This window comes from Bombus vosnesenskii, unplaced genomic scaffold (assembly GCF_011952255.1).
Source record: "Bombus vosnesenskii isolate JDL3184/JDL3185 unplaced genomic scaffold, Bvos_JDL3184-5_v1.1 scf7180000013397, whole genome shotgun sequence".
In the NCBI taxonomy this organism is placed as follows: Eukaryota; Metazoa; Arthropoda; class Insecta; order Hymenoptera; family Apidae; genus Bombus; species Bombus vosnesenskii.
The window spans coordinates 454805-472887 of record NW_022883022.1 but is presented as its reverse complement, the minus strand read 5'-3'; the positions used below and the strand labels follow the sequence as shown (position 1 = coordinate 472887).

Genomic DNA, 18083 nt, shown 5'->3' with positions numbered 1-18083 from the left:
TCTCTCTCTCTCTCTCTTTCTCTCTCTCACTCAGTCTCTCTCTTTCGCCCTCCCTCGGTCTGCTCGCGTTCTCTGCCTAGCTCGCCTTCCCTTCTTCAGCTTTCCTCCTGCTCGCACTCGCAAAACATTGGCTTTTCCGTTACGAGCATGGCCGTACACAAACTCTCGTCAAACCCCACTCGTTCCAGTTCGCCGTAACGCGTAGCCGTGGCCCCTTGTACTCGCGCACTTGCTTCTCGACTAGATCGTTCCGTGACCGTTCTACGACCGGGAGTTGCTCGGGCGTTGATTCGATCGGGGGAAACTGCACGCAAACGTTAAAAACAATTTTACCAAAAATATTCACCCCCCGACCGGCGACGGGAAACCACCGAGCTTCGGCTTTCTCTAGGGTTTTCGAAAATCCGCTCGATGAAAAACGGCGACGATGACGACAACGACCACGGTGGCGATAGCGACGGCACACGACACGTTCGACTCAACGATATGCTGCCGGTTCGACACCAGCGACGCCTGGCGTCGCGACGCCCCGCTACCCTTCCTCTCTGCCTATGCGTCCCCTCCACCGTTCCGTCAGAACGGCTACGAGCACGGCGTCGAACAGCTCCGCGCCGCGTCCCTTCGTCGCCGCTCTTCGGCCACCAGGATCGAGCGAGATCCATCGAAGGACGAACAGAGAAAGCCGAGAATCACAAGGGAACGTACTTGACAAAACCACCGACGAGAAATAAACGCGTTACGAATGGTGAAAGAGGATCCACCTAGCCACTGGATGCGTTTCGATCAGAATCACCTACGAGAATATAATTATTATGTTTTAATCGGTCGTAACAGATATCGGAAGACTACGACGATTCGTGAGCAAATGAATTTATCTCTTTGATATTAAGGTTATAGCATTTAGGCAATAACACGTACAAGTATCCACGTTTAAATGTAAGTGTAAATGTGGTCATCGAGAGGGTAGAAATTTCGTTTTAATCGCAGAAACATTAGCAATTTGTCTTTGTATATGGGTATACGCATCGAATAAATCGTATGTTTTCTATTGCGCGATTCGGGTGTCTATTTATACGATCGATTACGGACAAGATTGTTGCTATTTCAACAACATACGACAAAGCGTTAACGCATCCTAGAAAAGGTGATGAACGCAAGAAGTACGGTACAACTGTCGTAATAAATATAATGCCGCATCACGCGCAAGGTAAGCGTAACATAATATGAATGATATTAATCTGATATTAAAAACTAGATTTGGAATAAATCCTTTTCGAGATAGTCTAGTATAAATCATATTTAACGAAGAAACGTAGAATTTTACCTGTCGTTAATATTTCATTGCCAATCTATTCCTCTACCTTTTATCTTGATAATCTTTAGTATTAATATTGATTTTATTGAAATTTACAATGCGAATCGAATCGGAAAGGGAAAACTGGGAGAAATCTGATATTTGATAAAGTCTTCCCGAATTGCTAAATCAAGTGGCGCCATCGAGTGAGTTTACCGGCACTTATTTTTGTTACTGGATCTGCGATAAAACAGTGCAAGAGGAGGAACGTTTTTTCGATATATGTACGTATGGAGACGTTAGTAAACACTTTTATTTTCTAATAGAAGGAAATTACATGCCCACCGTTTCGTAGTCAAGTTTTTATATGACAATTTTTGTACCTTTTTTATGTACGTACAAATAAGTGTGTTCTATAATTAACAACGAGTCAGTCTACCCGTAGAACCTTATTCTATTCTTAAACTGTTCCGACTGAAGAGAAAAGATAAGCCGGGGTTGCCGAGGGTCTGTGTTTTATTTATACAACCTTCTCTGTCTGACTATATTTATATACGTATATTGAGAAAGCAACGACTTTAAACGGTGCACAAACAAGTAAGAACACCACGTGTTCCTAAATTTTTAAATAAAAATTCGGAATGCGTAAACGCTACGTCTTTTAACATTTGCAATAAAAAAATTTCGATTAGGCAATCGAAATCGAAAACAATTCGAGTTAATGCATTATATATGAACACTTAATACGTTACTATTTTCATTTTCATTTCTTATTCGTTACATACGTTTATATGCTGATAAAATTAAAAAATTACACAAATCTTATACGCATTACTGTTACATGTACCATGTAAATGTAAAGATTAAATGAATTACACATCGAATTTAATTAAAATGTGTGCTTATAGTGATTTGAGTTTTACAGCTTCATGGATATATTAAGCAATTTTTCCTGTGTGCATCGATTATGCATGTTACGATAATTTGCAGTAATTTGCAATAATAGAATAAATGGTATCATGTAAATTTGATATCATTGACAAAAATCAATTTGACAACCTATATAAATGTTAACCTAACCTGAATCGATCTTTATGCGAAAAATGCAGGGAAAAGTTATTGAGGCACGAACAAAGTTACGATAGAATTTTCGTGATGTCAACTGGAAATATGCAATTTTCAGCTTTCAGCGAATAAAGACCCTGATCTCACGGTTAGGAACAAAGGTGTTCATGTATTGTTCAGGTTCAGCAATGTTCAAGGACTTTCGGTAATCGTCCACTACGTGAATATGAAATCGATTAAAAAATAAGTCGAAAATTTAAGCAACAAATAAGTATACTAGCCTGTCAATTTTCCAGCTTGTTGGAAAATTGATTAAAGTTAGTAATGAAACGACCACCGGAAATACACTGGAATTTCCGGCGTTGTCTGTTGGATCTGTCGTTGTGATTGGAGAGATGAATTGCGTCTGAGTAGAAAGAACGAATAGCGTCGTGTTAATAGAGGCTTAGAGGGAATCGGAAACTGTTGCTGACTCTCTTTCTTTCGGTCGTAAGCCGGCACCGGTTCACCATAAGAACCGACTGTGACGCGTGCCAACTGTTCCGAAATTATTCTGGTGCGCAGTACACCGTTGCATTTACTGATCTCATCGGTTCCACCAGCCTACCTTGTATCTTCTGACGTGCTTTTAACGCGGTAAGCTCTAAACAGTACGCGATGGCGGCGGTTGACTGTTACCAGAATCAAGCCCAGACCGAGGGTACCGGCCAACAGACACAACAGCAGTCTCAACAGCAGCAGCAACAACAATCACAGTCACAGCAACAACAACCCCAGCAACAACAAGCCACTGCCGGAATCCCAGGGAAAGATGACGAACGCAAACTTTTCGTCGGTGGTCTATCGCGTAATACCACCGACAAGGAATTACGGGATCATTTTAGTAAATTCGGAGAGATCGAAAGCATCTCCGTTAAAATCGACCCCTACACCGGTGTTTCACGAGGTTTTGCGTTTATGGTATTCGCCAATCCTAAGACAATCGACAAACTTCTGGCTTCTGGCGAGCATTACATCAATAAGAGAAAGGTTGGTTATACTGCCGAAATTAAAATCTATTGCTAAAGCTTAAGAACTACTTTCTAATTATTTTTGTATCTTATTCCTTCAATGAGATTTCCTTTGTTTTGGTGTAGGTGGATCCCAAACGGGTGAGTAAAAAGCCCCAACATGGTAAAATTTTTGTGGGTGGCCTTACTCCTGAAATTACCGATGAAGATATCAAAACATATTTTGGACAATATGGTACAATTGTCGAATTACAAGCACCATTCGATAAGGTAAAAAATCAGAGAAAGGGATTTTGTTTCATAACATTTGACTCGAAAGAAGTAGTGTACAAATTACTTAAAACACCTAAACAAACGATAAATGGTAAAGAAGTGGATGTCAAGAAAGTGAAAGTTAATCCAGACCCAAGGAATCAAGGATTTTGGGGTCCAGGCTATGGTTATGGATATGGCGGAGGCTATGGTTACATTCCTGAATATTGCAATGGCTATCAAGGAGGATATGACGATATGTATGCAAACTATGATTATGCTGGTTATGATGGGTATGACAACATGGGATATGGGGTTCAAGGTAAGCCAAGAGGAAATGGTCAGGGACCACGTCAATTTCAGAGACATCAGCCGTACTAAAAACAGATTTATAAATCCTACATACTCAAAATTTGGTGATAAAGCAAGAATATAGCAAGGAGTAGACCAACTTTGTCTGAATGCAGGCTAAGACTGAGATAGGGAAATTTGGGACAAAAGAGCTTGTAAGTAGAGTCATTGGGAAACTCTTATAGAAGCACCAAATTCCCTGATCTTTGTACATTGGGTCTGTAAAATACTAGATAGCTCTATGTACATTTACTAAAAGAGAGGAAATGAATTTTCAATTGATTTACGATTGGTATAATTTAATGAGTCAAAAGAATCATGTCTTTTCTATCTATGCACATTTTATCACTTACTACATAAACAAGCTATTCATGAAACTATTAAAATAGATGTCCAAGTATTTTTATTAAAATCGAATACTTTATATATGAAGCTGTTTCTCTTACATAGGAACCATACATAAGCTAAAAATTGAAACGATTGATTTACTCCTATTTTCTTGTTATTCATGATTCATAATACTAACATGTATATCTTATAATTTAATACTCTAATTATTCTTTAGCATCTTAAGTTGCATTACTAAAGTATTGTTTATTATATGCTTGGTGTTAATCTTATTAGAGAACACAATGCTGTGTTGTTCACAATAGGACTTTATGTTGATAAACAGTTTCAGTTCAGAAAGCATGTGTCAGTTAGAGGTAATTGATAGAAGTAAAACAAAATACCATTCATGGACCAATGGTTCGTACTCCTAATTAAATGTACTTCTTCCTCATAAATTTATAACCTATACGTATTATCTAGTATCATCCATAATTGTTTGTACACTAAAGTAAGTTCTGTAACTTATACGAATCATAAGGTATTGTAAGAAACATACGTATCCTCGTATGTTAATATGTATATACGTGTACACATACATACGTTGTACACGTGTGCGAATTAGCATATAATGCAGTAGGAATTAAGAAAAAGATAAAAATATTTCAAAATGAATATAATTAAAATATGAACGTCCTGGGTAGATACGCGAAGAGTGCGCGAGTGGTAGAAGATGGTTACAAAATATTCTAAAACAATATTTGAAATCACATCAGAAGAGCAATAAATATACCGTAATGTACACAGAATTTTATAATGAGTTATTTAGTATCTTTCTTTCTTTTTTTCCCTGTTTTCTTTTTGTTTTTGTTGATATTTTAATGATATTTTAATTGTCATGAAAACTACAGCTCCAGAAGTACCTTTAATACAATTAATGATTTCCGAATGTTGCTACACTCGTGTACTCCTATGTCTCATAAAACTCAAGTATAAATATAACAAAACTGATCATGGCTTGTTATATGAAAAATGTTTTGAAGACCCTGAATCAACAGAATGTTTAAGGCATTGAAACTAGCAGAAATATAACTTTTGTATAATTTAGGCTACTATGACATTTTTTGCATTTGCATCAAACAGTTGTTCCTGTCTGGTGTACAAAGACTGCTCTTCATATCGCAAGAAGACTGTTAATGTGTAGAGTATCATTTGAAATGATACAAATACTAGAGAATTTGACAGCCAATACATCTTGTGATCTTCTGGACTAAAAAAAATGTTTAAAGATGACAAAATAAATACATATAGCAAATGTAAATATGGCATTGTGAGGATTACATTTAGGTACATCGAAATTATATTACACACAAGGCTGATAAGGCTTTAAACATTCAAGTTTTTCTCAGATGTTACAAAAGTAACGACAGTTTGGCTTAAATAAATTTCATAATACACATATACACGGAAAATAAACCGTTTTCTAAAAAAAAAAAAAAAAAAAAAGAAAAGAAAATATTTTAAGCCAAGCTAATTGTGCTTTTGGAAAGTGAATCTGTATACTATGTATACCATATTTGCTGCGTGTGGAAAAAATATATATATATATAAAAAAGAGATCAGATTGTGAAATTAAAGCAAATAACACAAATATTTTGTTACTATTGATTACTATTCGCCTGTTTCACCCATGACACAGTGTATATTTTAATTATAACAAAAAATAAAATATTCATTACTTGAAAAGTATTTTGTGATATTCTTCTTTCAATGAAAGCTTATAAATAAATAGAAAAGTACTCTTCTAAAAAGATTTATACAATTATCTTGAAAATGGTAATTTGATACAAATCCTTTCTCATCCTGACTTCGAATTAATTTTAATAAAAATATGAATTTCAGTTTTGTAGGTTATTATTATAGCTTTATATTGCTATAATTAGTATCATCAACATTATTTTCTATATATATGTACCCTTATATATCCCTATATAATATATATATATATATATAGGAAGATTGCATAATCATAATAAATATAAATAAATATATATCTGAGCAAATAAAATTAATAGTGATACTTAAGATATGAATCATCGATTAATTTGAACAAGTTTTCCGATCATTTAATTCTATAGTGCTTTATCTGTAAAAAAAAATTAATAGAGGGAAAATATGAAAATATAATATAACGTAATACAAATGTTAGAAATACTTTGTCACATATGTAGTATTTTATATAAAATATTTCTATAAAAAAGAAAGACAAAATATTGCTATTTATTATTTTTGAAAATGAATGTTACAGCATGAACAAAAGTGTACATTAAAAACGCGGCTTAATACTCGTTGATGGCAGTTGCATGCGTTGCATGGGTGTAAACGGACGGACGTACAGTCGGACAGACAGCTGCAGTGTCATCATCTTGCTCTGTGCGTCTTATTGTACGGAACGAGCTTGAAGTGTCGGAAGTTCGAAAAGGAGCAAGTTGCTACTATGCCTCAGCGAAAACTAACCAAAGTCACGTTACTATTAATGTTGCCTGTTTGGCCAAGAGAATTCGCGATGTAGCCTCTTATACAGTCGATCTCATCGCGTTCGCGTTTATTCCTCATCCGATGTACCGAGAAGTATCGGGAGCATTTCGTGCAACATTTTCAAAGCCAAGTCGCATGAAATCTCCTGTTGTTGTTCTCGTAAAAACATTTGTCTATTGTCGTGTCACCCTTTGTCGTTATTCTCGACCTTTTCATCTACGTTCATATCTCCGTTGTCATCATTCTCAAGTGCCTTCTCTTTCCCTCTTTCACACTTTTAACTCACTATTTTCTGATTTCAACCACGCGAAAAGCCAGTGTATGCATCGAGTGACGTACTAATATATTTGTTATTTCGGTAAGTTTAAACATATATTTTCCATAAAATTACAAATTCATATGCTTTATCGTATTTCTTACGTAGAATTTTCCGCGAGAGAATCATACGCTTTCTTATTTCTTGCGCATTGTTTATTTGTTGATCGCTGATTCGTCGTGACTCGTGATTTGTGACTCTCTTCACAATACTATTCTGCAAAATTTTCCCCTGATTGCTACTCTTCGGATTAAACAATCCGCGAACAAGATACCGTTTGAAAATTGCTTAAGTTGCTCGAGAAAAATTTGTCAAGTTTTTTCCTGTGACGGTATACCGAAAAGACAACGATAATTGACGCAAACGCGATAAATGGTTTTGCGATCGATGCAACATAATCCTCGTTACTTATTCTGCTTTATTGATTCATAATTATAAACAGCGTTTCTTTTATTAAAATGTTGATAAGAAGTTTAGCTTTTTCTTTGAATTAATTGATGCAAAAAATGCAAATTGTACGTATATAAAACGTATATTGAACTATCTTGTTTTTGCATAAAATTAAGTAGGTAAATGAAAGTGTTTTAAAAGAAATTGTAAATGTTTCGATTAAATGTATATTCATATAACATGACAATATTATGAGTATTATGATCCTAGTATTTTTTGACAATAAATTTCATAACATTACTTAAGTAAAAATTGATTGAGTAAAAATAATAAAAGGATTGCACTGACCAAAATTTTTATTGCATCATTTCAATGTCGAATAAACATCAATATATGTAATGCCTTATAACACATTGTTTTCTTTCTTTTTTTTTGAGTTGAAAGGTAGAATATAGTATATCGTATAAGTGATAAAAATATAGAAGCCAGATATATTCTGTAAAGTTCATTTTATCCTTACATAATTGTAAATAATGTATTAACTGAATTAATTATAAAGTTTAATAATTAAAATTATCATGAATACCCCATTATGTAGAATGATATATATAACAAAAAGTTCGTTATTTTTTATAGAGATAAAGTATAATAACACTGACAACAGCCAGATTATACACATTGCAAGATAATTATATATGTGTTAAATATACATTCCAATATATTAAAATAATTTTATATAAAATCATAATAATAAAATCATAAAATTTTTTTATTTATAAATATAACACTCTGTAATATCTCTGAAATTCTAATAATTTGCAGATATGAGGTGGATGACTCATTCCAAAATGCATCGCATTTATTAGACGTCTTCAAAATAAATGGATCTTTTTGCCAATTAAAAGGCAAAGTGTTCTTATTTGATATATAGAATAAAAGAAAAAGATGTCCCAATTAAGTATTAGTACTGGGAAGAGAGGGAGGAGTGTTGCAAGCTCCTCCGCATCTACTGTATCATCTCTAAGCAGCTCAACTGACCTAGCAAGCCTATTTGAATGTCCAGTTTGCTTTGATTATGTTCTTCCACCAATCTTACAATGCCAGAGTGGACATCTTGTTTGTAGTAATTGCAGACCAAAACTTAACTGCTGTCCTACCTGTAGAGGTCCATTAGGTAAGTAGATAGCAATAAACTGGAACTTGTACAAATAAAAATAGTTTTTAATATTGTTTTGATGAGAAATTCTTTATGAATCTGTAATGCAGGTAATATCCGCAATCTGGCAATGGAAAAAGTGGCAGGTAACGTGATGTTTCCCTGCAAATATTCAACAAGTGGATGCACAGTGTCGCTAGTGCATACTGAAAAGGCAGATCACGAAGATGCATGTGAATTCCGTCCATACAGTTGTCCTTGTCCAGGAGCTTCTTGTAAATGGCAAGGATCTCTCGAGCAAGTAATGCCACATCTTGTTATGAGTCACAAAAGCATTACAACTCTTCAAGGTAATTTTACCAAATAGGACACGCATTTGTGTTTCCTTTTATTACACAAATGTCTAAATCACTTTCGTTACAGGGGAAGACATTGTTTTTTTAGCAACAGATATTAATCTTCCTGGTGCAGTGGATTGGGTAATGATGCAGTCTTGCTTTGGTCATCATTTTATGTTAGTGCTTGAAAAACAAGAAAAGTATGATGGACATCAACAATTTTTTGCAATTGTTCAATTGATTGGTTCAAGAAAACAAGCAGAAAATTTTGCTTACAGGTATGTATGTATTATAGCGTAGACAGCAGTTAAAATAACGATTGCCAATTGGAACACGTAATGATAATATGTAAATGCTTATGTTCAACAGACTAGAATTGAATGGGCATAAAAGGCGCCTAACATGGGAAGCTATGCCGCGTTCTATTCACGAAGGTGTTTCATCTGCAATTTTAAATTCAGACTGCCTTGTATTTGACACCTCCATCGCGCAATTATTTGCCGATAATGGAAATCTAGGAATTAATGTTACAATTTCTATGGCATGAGGAAAGCTGGAAAAAGCAGTGTAAAATATTTTAAATGTATCAAGCAGTCTTTTGATTGTAATTCAGTCTTTGCACTGAGGATTGCCCGTTATGTACATATAGCATTTTTTTACGTTACCACAGATAAATATTAGCAATATGGATGTTAGGATATGTTTGGAATGTGTTGATAAAGCACAGCAATCAAACGCTCAGTTACAGGACCTCTCTTTAGAAGCTTTAAAGTGTACTTGTATGTGATATTAACATTACACATGGAAACAATAAACAATCATTCAGTATACTTATGCTGACTTTAAAGCTTTAGCACTGAGTATAACATCAATTCCAAAATGTACCTGACACCTATTGCACACTGTTATCATGTTCTTTTAGTCACTTCTTACTGAGCCAATTTAAAAAAAAAACAATTTCTTTAATTTTGATGCTTACCAATTTAATTCTTTATAGAAATAACGTTATATTCTATAAAAAAAAAAAAGTAGTTTTCGTCGATAGATCAATAATGATCTGTTGATATACAGCATGGCATTATAAGTAAAAATTGATGGTACATACCTGAAGAAATCCTCTATACGTAATTTTTTACTATGTAGTAATATGTACTAAGCTGCATCAGTCATTATTTATTTTCATTTAGAAATTTTGCGTGGTCGCATATTTATTGTAACCTCATCTTTGTCTATAATTATAGTTAAAAAATAAGTTCATTTTAATAAATTTACTTTCTTTTTAATTAAGACACATATTATAATTATTATCTATATTTGATACTTTGTATTTAACTTTTCATTATTTTTCAAAACTTTCATTAAGAAACTACAGTTTGAGACCATACAAGAACTCATATAAAATCAAAAGTTAGTTATAAGTTTGCAAATATACTGCTGAGAATTTATGATTATTAAGATGTGCTCAAAGATATTCAGAAAAAGTTGTTATTACTTTATTACAGGAAATCTTCTAACTTACGCTAATACACAGTGCATTGAATTATTTCTTTTGGTGAGCATTACAAAGATTGATAACATTATTCCATCTACTTTAATTTTATGAAGAAAAAGTATTAGAGTATATGTATCAGCAATATATACGGGAACACGAAAGTAGTTGGTATACGATAAACAGGTGCAAAATAATAGAATAAAATTGCGCAATTTCATCCTTTTTTACTGACATAAAAATGAACAAACTTATATAAGGAGAAATTATAATTTCAGAAATACATAGTTTCACTAAATTGGTGCATAGTAGTTTTATAAATAATAAGTGACATTGTAAATAATTTTCAAACTATCGTCCGTATAAATTTTTCGAGTGTCGTGTATCAAATTTGAGGAAATTCGATGATGATTATACAGTTAAACAAAGTTGATTAACGTTTGTGCATTAAGAACAAAAGAGATTTGTGCAAAAGAAATTAAAATTACATGAGCTTGATCCTAATCAAATTTGAAATTCTCAGGTCAAACCAAAATGTGGAAGACAACCGTTTTTACATCACCATGAATAAAGGCATATAAATTGCTTAACATTCCAGATGTAAGTGAAAAGTTATTGTAAATAGAACAAATTTGACATGTGTGATAAAATTATTAATTGGTAATTAAATTAACATGTAAACATGCATATGTATGAAGTTCGAAGGAATATGGGAACCAATTGCATGTTATGCATATGTATAAGTATATATAAATATATAAGCGTGACACACACACATGATATATAACTATATGAAAGTGTATTTATATATATGTATATATATGCGTATATTAAACTTATACAATTACTTTTAAGTTTACATAAGTGTACTGCAAAATGAAATACTTAATTTTGATGGTTTCAAAGTTTCTGCAGTTTTGGCGGTTACTAAAAAAAAAAAAGACATTCGAATGTAACATTCACGTTAATTGTTATACTATCAGACGATATCAGAATATCCCTCTCCCCTATAGTCGTAATGCATCAATGGAACCGCATATTTTGCACATTTAGATGTAATTAAAAATATCTGTTGGAGAGCTATTATATTAAAAAGCTTGATGATAGATCTAGAACAGAACTGACCGGCTAAAATATTACTGAAAAACAAAGTACGTTAGTAATTAAATACGATCTTAAATACGGTCAATAACGATCGTTCCGAGTATTGAAGTGCGAATTTCGTTAAAAGGATGATATGTGTATTATTAAGATGTATATACATATAATTTAATGATATTATTTAAATATTTATATATAGATATAAATCTAAAATTCATCACAATGTAAGGTTTAATTGTTCATTATAGCAATTTATTCTTACAGATAATGAAGGTATATACATATTTGTACTAATACAATCACTAAAAATAGTTAATTCACTCCTTAATTGCATACGTTTTCGAAATGTTGTAAGAATACGTTAAATTCTTAGATAACATATTCGCTATAAATATCAAGCATTAATTAATATTGAAATTTTTATAACGACTTAGTAATTTTCATTACGATGTGAAAAAAGAAACAATGTGTTGAAAGTAATGTTACATTAAGCATTAAATTATATGTAGACATTGTAGACTCGTATATTATATTATAATCTGTAATTTGGTTCTACATACAACATAAACTTTTATGGACGACGATTTTTTTATAATATAACGATAAAATTTCTATATATTCCCCTAATTTTAATTGGATAATTTATTCTCAGTTACGTATAAGATTATAAATGAATACTTCGATATTGGTAGTATTAAATATGATTAAATATAATACTACAGATCCTGTTCCTAAACGTCGAATAAATTTGTTATTACATTAATATTGTATGTGAAAGTTTGTCAAGGTACCTCTTCCATATTTGTATTATATATAAGTTACGCAATTTACCGCGTATACGTTAAACTATTTGAGAAAACAAGACCTCAAGATAATTATGTCAAAATGCTCTTTTAAATTTATAAGTAGCACAAAAACTTATTAACAATACACGCATTCTGATCTTTTTTATAATAAAAAAGAATTATGACTGTTATACGTACTATCAAAATCGATACAGTGCCATCTAGGAACAATACGAGAATATGCTTGAAACAAATCGCGCTTGAATCCAGGGTTTGAATTCTTCTCTATATTCAAGCTAAATCGTGCTTGCGCGAATTCTACTTGTTGCTCGGAAGCACGTTTCGTGGTCAGCATTTATCCGAAGTTTTCTTAAAAGATTATTACAGTTTTAAAAAGCCGTTACATCGTACACGAAGAAAATGGCAAACTATCACAAACCAGAATCGAAAACCATTCTAGAATTGAAAGATATTGCGACAAAGTTGAGAATTCATTCGATCAATGCCACACAAGCCAGTAAATCCGGGTATGTGTGATATCCTATGTTATAATAGCAATACCATTAATTAATTATTCATTGTATAAATTTCTTATAAATCAACGTAGATCGATGCACCCTTACTAATTTTCGATCATCTTTATATTTAAGTTCTAATAAAGTTTGAACACTTGTAAAATCACGCGCGAAGATTATCACAATGAAAACTGCATGAAAGGAGAATGTTTGCTTTAGAATCAATTATGTTATACAATACATGCACGATTTTTTTTCTATTTGATACTCGATACTTAATTACTATTCGATAGTTTCTATTATTTTTATGTGGTATGATCTTAATTTTTTTTTACATGACTCGTTCTTCCGAGTTATCATATTTAATGTTATATCACTTTTTTACATCTTCCTACATTATGTTTCATGGATCAAGGTAGTTTTATTATTGCACTTCATGTTTATGCATAGAGTTTATATCTATACGATAGTAAAAGACTATATTTTAAAATTGTTATGAACTTTCACTTTTAATGATTATTGATCAATGTGGGATAAAATATTGGAAAAATTTTCCAGAAAAATCTAATTTTGGATAAATAAATTTTTCAGTATATTTTTTCTTGAAAAATAAAGAAGAATCTATAGATACCTAAAACCTATCATATTAGAATTATCTAGGTTTCGTGTTAATCATAAATTATACCTTTATATAATTAACAATAACAATACTCTGAAGAATGGTCAAGAGTTGTCGTATCATTGCGCTGTGTATCTTGTAAAAAAATGTTCAAACTTTTTAGAAGGACAGTTATAAAAATAGACAGGAAATCATACCATGTTTTCTTATGACTTATGCAGAGCAGTCGCATAGTCAACACGTGCATAATACCAAAATGCACGCTATGAAGTAGTTACGTAATAAACATACGATAGTGTTGAAGAATCAAGAGCACATAGAATGTTGAAAGAGCTGGACATACCATATAAAATTATTTATCCTCGAATATGATAAAAACGATTGCTACATAGTCTAAGAATTTGATTCGTCTATTATTCGTCTTTTCACGATACCTGTAACTTTTATAATAAAGTTCATGGAATTATCAAAAATTTCCTTCACTATATTATTATTTTAATTAACAATTATCAATTAATCGCGATTAAATTTTTCTCCATTGGTGTCCAGAAAAACGTTATTAATTAGTATTTTTGAAATTTTCTAAGGAAACTGTGTTGATAAAACATGGTTATTATAAACCAGATATTCTTGCTATCGGTATGGTAGTTGTAGCGATAGTACGAGTTCCAAAAGAGTATCCATGAAACGTAAACGTGTCGATTTTGAAATCTACGATAGCTTGGCTGGAAGAAAGTAGGGAGCGCGCAGTTACTCGCGAGTTGCGAATTATTGTGTTCGATGTCCCTTAGTCAGTCCCTCAGTTGCTATCGAACGTTCGGTGGGAAACGACTTCCGAAATTCTCTATAGTTTAAAATGGTGCGTGATACGAACATGGAAAAACTCCAAGACCTTGCGACCAGACTTCGTATTCAATGTATTCAAGCAACTGAGGCATCAAAAAGCGGGTATGATACGAGTGAAATGTTATTCCAAAGTTTTTATAATCGCTTTGGCAAAATCGAAATACATACCATATCTTCCTCATATCATATTTTTTTTAAAACCTCGCTGTCGTGGATAGATTTGTACTATCAACACGCTGATTTTTCTTCTTGGCATGTTCAAAAATTTTCTTTGAAATTTTTCAGGAAATCAGAATTTTGCAATAATTAGTAACTTATTACATTAAAATTAAATAATTACAAATTAAGGCATCTTTGTAGGTATATCTTAATGTTTTATTGCATTTAAATATGTTCGCTATCAATGCGAAGTCAGCGATTGATAGTGCTTTAACATTTATAACATAATTGTAGAAAAAATTAAAATATGAAGAACACATAATATATAAAAAAACAATACATTTAATTAATAATCTATTTAAGATTTTTATATTATTCCTACTATGTAGTTTACGTTATCTAATCAAAGTAATTTAACGAAGTAAATTTTGCTGATAAATTAATTTTAGTATAAAAAAGTATAATAAAAGAAGAAAGATAAATTTATTCTTTGCAATGCAGTTAATGATTAGTGTCTTTTTTTGCATATAAATCGTATTACATAACTACGGCTTTTAATGATTATTCCGATATTCAATGATCGTATGATCAAAATTGATATCCTGTATGACCTTTGAAGATAACAGTTTATGATTACGAAACTTATAATTACACGTTCCGATAATCTTTGTAAAGTCGGTGTATTCAAATTATTCTTCATTAATATCGTTATGAAAATTTTCTAATCCTATATATTTTTTTACTTTACATAGACATCCAACATCATGTTCTTCTATGGCAGAGATTATGTCCGTTTTATTCTTTCACACAATGCGTTACAAAGTATCGGCACCGCGTGATCCAAGCAGTGACAGGTTTATACTGAGCAAAGGTCATGCAGCACCTATTCTTTATGCAGGTAAATATTTGAAATTTATGCGCATTAACTAATCTTTATGAAGTTGTGTCAAATTCCGAGGTAACTAATAATATTTATATGGTTACAGCATGGGCAGAAGCAGGACTTTTCCCAGCAAGTGAATTATTAAATTTAAGAAAAATTGATAGTGACTTGGAAGGACATCCTACTCCAAGACTAAATTTTGTTGATGTGGGAACTGGTTCTTTGGGACAGGGCCTTTCAGTTTCTGCTGGAATGGCCTACGTAGGAAAAAATTTTGACAAAGCAAATTATCGGTATGTTGATATTGAAATAATTACCCTTTATTGTTTGTTTTATATAAAGCAATGTTGTACTTATGTTTTCAATGTATGATAATAATTATATGAATTATTTATCAATGTTTATGTAGCGTATATTGTTTAATTGGTGATGGAGAAGCAGCTGAAGGTTCAGTATGGGAAGCACTTCACTTTGCTTCTTACTATAAGTTGGATAATCTTTGTGCTATCTTTGATATTAACCGTCTGGGTCAAAGTGAACCAACATCTCTTCAACATAATATGGAAGTCTATCGCAAAAGACTTGAAGCTTTTGGTTTCAACGCATTGGTAGTTGATGGTCATGACGTAGAAGAGTTGGCCAAGGTTTGTTAGGGAAAATACATGTTCACGTATAAATAAATATTATTTATGAATATAAGAAATTTAAAATAACATTTTGTTTATAAGGCCTTCCATGAAGCACAAAATACAAAAGGACGACCTACTGCCATTCTAGCAAAGACGTTTAAGGGCAAATATTTCCCTAATATTGAAGATCAAGAAAATTGGCATGGAAAACCACTTGGCAACAAAGCAAACGAAGTCATTCAAGTAAGGATTGCATTTCCTACATAATAAAAATAATTTTACATTTCTCTTAGAGATTAATAAAATGTTCAATTGCAGCATTTGACTGGAATGTTGAAAAATCCAGGTCCTTTAGGATTGCATCCTCAAAAACCATTAGTCAACGATGCTCCAGCCGTAGATCTTAGTAATATTAAATTAGCATCGCCTCCGAATTACAAATTAGGAGAACAAGTTGCTACCAGATTGGCTTATGGTACTGCTTTAGCTAAGGTTTGCATCCTTTTCTTTCAGTTAGGCGAGTATAATGCATTTTGTTGTTACCTGTGTGTTATTGTTATATTTTTTGATTTAGCTGGCAAAGAACAATCCTCGCGTCGTTGCTCTGGATGGAGACACAAAGAACTCTACGTACGCAGAGAAAATCAAGACAGTTGACCCAACTAGATTTATCGAAGGATTTATTGCTGAGCAGAATGTTGTAGGAGTAGCAATCGGTGCAGCATGCAGAGACAGAACAGTCGCATTTGTATCTGCGTTTGCTACTTTCTTCACTCGTGCCTTTGATCAGGTAAAGTATGAAAATGTGAATAGAAAAAACGACTATGTTATTTCATACTTTTGATTTTGCAGATCCGAATGGGCGCTATTTCACAAACGAATGTCAATTTCGTTGGTTCTCATTGCGGTGTTTCGATCGGAGAGGACGGCCCTTCGCAAATGGGTCTGGAAGATATAGCTATGTTCCGTACAATTCCTGGTTCTACCGTCTTTTACCCATCCGATGCTGTTTCTACGGAACGTGCCATTGAATTAGCAGCTAATACAAAGGGTATTTGTTTCATACGCACATCTCGTCCTGCCACGGCAGTTATATATGAAAACGAAGAACCTTTTGCCATTGGCAAGGGCAAAGTGGTTAAATCTTCTCCTAAAGATCAAGTTCTCGTGGTTGGAGCTGGTGTAACTTTGTACGAAGCACTTAAAGCTGCTGATGAATTATCTAAAGTAGGAGTAAATGTTCGAGTGATCGATCCATTTACAATTAAACCACTTGATGCTCAATTGATTGTAAAGAACGCCAAAGAAGTTGGAGGTAGAATCGTTACTGTTGAAGATCATTATGCGGAAGGTGGTGTAGGGGAAGCAGTTCTTTCGGCGGTTGCTCTGGAAAGAAATGTTGTAGTTAAGAAGCTAGCTGTTACTGAAGTACCACGTTCTGGCCCTCCAAATGTGTTGTTGGATAAATATGGAATTAATGCAAGCAAAATTGTTGTTGCGGTTCAAGAAATATTGAAATTGTAATCGTAGTGATTATATAAAGGTACTGGTATCGTTTTGATGTTAAAAAAATTACACAAAATCAACTGCCATATCGAAATGTACGCAAAGCTACATAATATTTTGAAAAACACATATATGAGGAAAACAGTGCATTCCGTTTGTAAGCATTTACCGTACGTTTAAAACGTCGAAAATTTTGTTCTTGTTATTATATTAGAGAAGATGGTAGAAAAAGATTGTTCTTCTTTGTATATATACGTTTCAAAAGAAAAATATTAGACTTGAAAATTGTATCAAATTTTGATACTGAAGAAATATAATTTTATATGAAAGTTTGATACGTATACTGTTTATAGATTAACACTATTTTGGAATTACCATTCTACACATAAGTAAATAGATATATCTGCAACAAGAATTTTTTATTAACTTTATCGATACCTACTACCTCAGGCGCACAATTTTTTGATGTTAAATGTTATATTAAATACAAATAAAAGTTTTATGAGGACGTAAA

The 18083-nt window shown here is 32.6% G+C and overlaps 3 protein-coding genes across 7 annotated transcripts; all 3 read left to right on the top strand.

The window, feature by feature from the left end:
* The first annotated feature begins 2291 nt into the window (after nt 1–2291).
* Nucleotides 2292–6045, top strand: LOC117237690 (RNA-binding protein squid-like). The gene is made up of 2 exons (XM_033501959.1): nt 2292–3388; nt 3496–6045. The coding sequence occupies exons 1-2, from the start codon at nt 3017–3019 to the stop codon at nt 4000–4002; spliced, it is 879 nt and encodes a 292-aa protein (XP_033357850.1). The 5' UTR covers nt 2292–3016; the 3' UTR covers nt 4003–6045.
* A 604-nt stretch (nt 6046–6649) lies between these two features.
* On the top strand, nt 6650–11895 carry LOC117237684 (E3 ubiquitin-protein ligase SIAH1-like). 4 transcript variants are annotated; one of them, XR_004494049.1, is made up of 7 exons: nt 6650–7195; nt 8366–8717; nt 8810–9049; nt 9123–9315; nt 9407–9604; nt 10540–10712; nt 10805–11895. XR_004494049.1 is itself a non-coding variant. In XM_033501932.1 (6 exons), the coding sequence occupies exons 2-5, from the start codon at nt 8489–8491 to the stop codon at nt 9582–9584; spliced, it is 840 nt and encodes a 279-aa protein (XP_033357823.1). In that variant the 5' UTR covers nt 6650–7195; nt 8366–8488; the 3' UTR covers nt 9585–9604; nt 10540–11895. The 4 variants fall into 4 exon arrangements, 2 of the variants coding, with proteins under 2 accessions (XP_033357823.1, XP_033357822.1); XM_033501932.1 differs by having other exon boundaries at nt 10540–11895; XR_004494048.1 differs by having other exon boundaries at nt 6651–7195; nt 9407–10712; nt 10805–11605.
* An 817-nt stretch (nt 11896–12712) lies between these two features.
* LOC117237681 (transketolase-like protein 2) lies at nt 12713–18083 on the top strand. 2 transcript variants are annotated; one of them, XM_033501926.1, is made up of 8 exons: nt 12713–12939; nt 15304–15449; nt 15538–15727; nt 15844–16078; nt 16163–16306; nt 16382–16555; nt 16638–16853; nt 16916–18083. In XM_033501926.1, exons 1-8 carry the CDS (start codon nt 12833–12835, stop codon nt 17585–17587), a joined length of 1884 nt encoding a protein of 627 aa, XP_033357817.1. In that variant the 5' UTR covers nt 12713–12832; the 3' UTR covers nt 17588–18083. The 2 variants fall into 2 exon arrangements, with proteins under 2 accessions (XP_033357817.1, XP_033357818.1); XM_033501927.1 differs by lacking the exon at nt 12713–12939 and adding an exon at nt 14274–14494.